The sequence below is a fragment of the Otolemur garnettii genome, unplaced genomic scaffold (genome assembly GCF_000181295.1).
Source record: "Otolemur garnettii isolate 467f Iridium unplaced genomic scaffold, OtoGar3 scaffold00022, whole genome shotgun sequence".
Taxonomy (NCBI): domain Eukaryota; kingdom Metazoa; phylum Chordata; class Mammalia; order Primates; family Galagidae; genus Otolemur; species Otolemur garnettii.
In genome coordinates this window covers 1,572,111-1,576,712 of record NW_003852417.1, presented here as the reverse complement: position 1 = coordinate 1,576,712, position 4,602 = coordinate 1,572,111, and the positions used below count along the sequence as shown (strand labels likewise).

General features: G+C 42.4%; 1 protein-coding gene across 1 annotated transcript in view; it reads left to right on the top strand.

The window, feature by feature from the left end:
* MBOAT2 (membrane bound O-acyltransferase domain containing 2) overlaps positions 1-4,602 on the top strand; it is a 127,470-nt gene that overhangs the window by 96,649 nt on the left and 26,219 nt on the right. The window contains exon 6 of the mRNA XM_003787377.2: positions 2,120-2,174. Within this exon, the coding sequence (XP_003787425.1) occupies positions 2,120-2,174 (55 nt within the window). The remainder of the gene's footprint in view (positions 1-2,119; positions 2,175-4,602) is intronic.

Sequence of the window (4,602 nt, the reverse complement as noted above, 5' to 3'; positions counted from 1 at the left end):
CTCTTGCCTCAGCCTCCCAAGTAGCTGGGACTACAGGTACCCACAACCATGCCTGGCTATTTTTTGTTGCAGTTGTCGTTGTTTAGCTGGCTTGGGTAGGGCTCAAACCTACCAGCCTCCTTGCATGTGGCTGGTGCTGTAACCACTGTACTATGGGCACCAAGCCATAATAAACTTATTTTATTTTATTTTATTTTTGAGATAGAATCTCATTATGTCGCCCGCGGTAGAGTGCCGTGGTGTCACAGCTCACAGCAACCTCAAACTCTTGGGCTTAAGTGATTCTCTTGCCTCAGCCTCCCAAGTAGCTGGGCCTACAGGTACCTTCCACAAGGCTATACAACATAGTGAAACCCCATCTCTTAAAAAAAATTAGTGGGGCATCGTGGCATATGCCTATAGTCCTAGCTACGATTGTGCCACTGCACTTCAGCCTGGGCAACAGAGTGAGACTCTCTTTCAAAAAAACAAAACAAACAAACAAACAAAAAACAAGGTCTGGCTTTGAGGAGTGTTGTGGGGAGGAACACAGTAGATTATTTTTTCTTTGAAAAATACAAGTAAGTATTAATAATACTATAGTCTCTAATACTGAGACTATAGGTGTGAGGCACAGTGACAAGCCAATCCCCCCTTTTAAATTAATATTTGATGTGCTTCCTTTATCTTCTTATGAGGCAGAATTTTATTTCTTATAAAAAAAAATAGCCAGGCTATTTTTTGTAGCAGTTGTCATTGTTGGTTACATGGCCCGGACAGGGTTTGAACTTGCCAACTTCAGTGTATGTGGCTGGCACCGTAACCACTGTGCTATGGGCACTGAGCTCATAATAAAATATTTTATATAGCAAAGCTTGAAATCACAGATGAAGCCGTTAACATGCTACTTGTCTGGTGAAAGGATGAGGGAAAAAAGGATAAACAGCTTTTAAAAAATGAATTATGATCCTCATTTCTAAAGATTTTGTTTCCTTAGGAAAGGGTAGACAACAGTGTGAGTATCTGAGATGGAGAGCAAAGCGGAATTTCCAAAAGCAGCAGTCACCTCCTTTGGGGCTGACCTCCTGAGCCTGCTTTGCCCCCCACCCCACCCCAGTCAGTTGTCATCTTACGTGTTATTGTTATCTTCTAATTACCAAAAGGAGGTACATGTACTTACTTGTGTTTTTCAAAGAAAAAATAATCTACTGTGTTCCTCCCCACAACACTCCTCAAAGCCAGACCTTGTTTTTTGTTTGTTTGTTTGTTTTGTTTTTTTGAAAGAGAGTCTCACTCTGTTGCCCAGGCTGAAGTGCAGTGGCACAATCGTAGCTAGGACTATAGGCATATGCCATGATGCCCCACTAATTTTTTTTTTTAAGAGATGGGGTTTCACTATGTTGCCTAGCCTGGTCTCAAACTCCTGGCTTTAAGCAAAAGTACTGAGACTACAGGTGTGACGCACAGTGACAAGCCAATCCCCCCTTTTAAATTAATATTTTATGTGCTTCCTTTATCTTCTTATGAGGCAGAATTTTATTTTTTATATAATCGCCAAAAGTAGTTGTATAATTATTTACTTTCTCATTCCCTGGTTTTTGTCTGTGTAGGTTATTTTTTGTTTTTCTGCTATTATGTATAAGGCTGTGATAATCCTTTTCATGAATATCAAATCATTTAAATCATCCAACAGTAGAAAAATTTGAGTGCTCCTTTTTGAAAAGTCATAGCATTTAGTATTAAGGGTAATAATTGTTTTATTATTTTATTTTATTATTATTATTATATTATTTTGTAGTTTTTGTCTATGGCCAGGTTTGAACCGGTATATGGGGCTAGCACCCTACTCCTTTGAATCACTGGCGCTGCCCCAGGATAATAAATTTTTTAATTTGTTGATAATTTTCATGAGAGAGGAATTAGATTTTAGTGACATTTCTTCCTGGACAGTATGTTATCTAACTTATAGAGATCTTTTCCCAAGATTGTATCTGTGTTGCCATGGGAGAGAAAGGAACAATCATTATATCAAAATTGGGAATGGAATATGAATTTCAGATGAGGAAAGTGTGAATAGGAAAAAAATGACATTCTGGGGGAGAAATCATAATTAATCAGAGTACTTATTTTCGTTTCTCAGGGATGTTTCGAAAGGATGAAGAACTGACTCCATCCCAGAGAGGTTTGGCTGTAAGGTATGTGCCTTGCTTGTGTGATGCCATGGTTTCTTCCGGCTCTGCTTAGAACACACACTAGTTTTGTGGCTAAGGCCTCCTGTTCTTTGGGAGGTATTAACTCCTGAAAACTGAACCTTGTGCCCTCTGCACACCTCCCCAAGCAGGGCTCCTGCACCCTCCTAGGCTCCTGTTGCACCCTGCCTGTGTGTCTTCTGGTGTGTCTTCTGTGACCCACAAGGCTGTGAATTCCTTGAAGACAGGAAGATAGTGTAGTCATCGCGACTGCTGTGTAGTAATTATTAGTTATTGCAGACCTGTAACTTGATGTCAGGTAGTAGGCTAAAATGTCATACATGAATATGCCCTATCTATAGGTGCCACATTTTGAAATAATGAAGAAACAACCAGGTATTTATTTCTCAATGTTATTTGAGGAATTTCTTCTGGGTGAAAATTCTACTTCATTTGTGACAGGTACTCTGATGACTAATACAATGAATGGCTTAATTTCTTGAAAGAGTCTATAGTCTAATATAATTAGAGCTCAAATACTTGTTTTCCTTAAAGAAAAATTTCCTGTGGAGCACCTTGATTCTAAATCTAGAACTAAAATGTGCTCAGTGGATAGAATGAGATAGAGTTTGTGATACTAGGTGGAGCGACACTCAGTGTTCGTCTTTGATGCTAGGGAGCATTTCTTGGGAATCCTCTAATATTTTTGTCATCTTTAAAATTATTCTGTTGTGGGATGAGCAGCATGGTGGTACATCCCTGTAGTCTCAGCTTCTTGGGAGGCTAAGGCAGGAGGATCACTTGAGCCCAGGAGTTTGAGGCTGTAGTTTACTATCATTGCACCTGGGAATATCTGCTCCTTTAGCCTGGACAGTGTAGCGAGGCAGTCTCTTTAAAAAAGAATCTATTTGGCTATTCTCTATTGTCGTTATATGTCAGTAAATATATCCTTGAGCATACCTGAAATGCTCATCTGGATTCTGCTGTCTCAGAGCCCCTGGGCCATCCTAGTAACTGCTCCCTTACAGACTCTCCCTCCTCTTCCCTTCCCCCTTTCCTTTCACATGGCCACCTGGCAGTTCCCAAAGCTAGTTAAGTACAGCTCTCCACCTACCCGAACAGTGGAAGGAAGCTAAGTAGAAACATGTTCAGTCTTGCTGCCTGGACTCATTTTGAATTTGTCACCCCAAATTTAAAATTACAATCCTTAGTGTTGGCAGCAGTTCTGCTGTCTCTAACCCACTCACTTCCCCACTCCCTGTATAATGCTTGGTTCTCCTTTCTCCCCACTCGCAGTACTCCCTCCCCCATATTCATGATGGTAGCAAAATTTAATTCTAGAGAGAAAACAGAATTATTCCTCCTTCATTCTGCAACCATGAAATCTACCAGACTGCCTGGATTTATAACAAAACACTCCACTTTCTTTCCTTTCTTTAGTTGTCCATATCTAATCTAGGCCAGTTTTTCACTTCTACACTGAATTCGCCTCCTTCTCAAGGATTTTGCTGCTTTAGTTATCCCCCGTCTCCTGTATCATCAGTCGTTGGTTTCCCCTCTCTGCTAGGTTGTTCCACCAACTTCACAGAAGAGTTTGCTTTATCCCACGCTTCCTTCCGACTGCCACTCCGTTGCTCTGCACTCCTGGAGAGTAGCACACCTTGAGAGCTTGTCTGCACACACTCTCGGCCTCCTCAGTGCCTTGCAGTCAGGTTTTTGTTCCCACTCTTGGCCTGAAACCGTTCTTTCAACATTGCCTCCATCTTGGCACATTTCACTGTAGGCCTCGGTGTGCTTGAGGCTCAGCCCCTCAGCAGCTTTGGCCCGGTTGACCACTCCATCCTGAAATGCTTCCTTCACCTGCCTTCCAGGATACACGTTCTTTTGACTTTCTTCCACCTTCACTGGCTCTTCCCTCGTCTTTGAGAAAGTCTCTGCCTCACCACTAACTTGGTGTGCTCCAGAGCTCAGCACCAAACTTCTCATTGTGGAGAGTCCATTGGCTTCCAAGACCATCTACACGTTCTCCTAAATTCGCACTCTAACCCTTTCTCCTGAGCTCCAGCCTCATGTCCCACTGCCATTTCAGTATCTTCCCATGGATAGTGACATCTGAAATACCAAGAACAAATAAATAGAGCAGGTAGAGCTTTATGTGTTTGTTCTTGGGGGGCAAGGTGACCCTTCAGAGCATATTCAGAACAGAGCTTCTGCCTTCTGTTCCCCTCTCCCTGCCCTGTCCCCTCATCTGTTCCTCCACTGTTAGAACCCATCACAAGTGGCTGAGGAAAATTATGGCAGGGGCTGTTGCTCATTTTCTTACCACAGATCCACTTCACCACCAAGTCAGGGTCGCTCGCTCTTTAAAACTTGTTTCTGGCTTGGCGCCTGTGGCTCAAGTGGCTAAGGCGCCAGCCACATACACCTAAGGTGG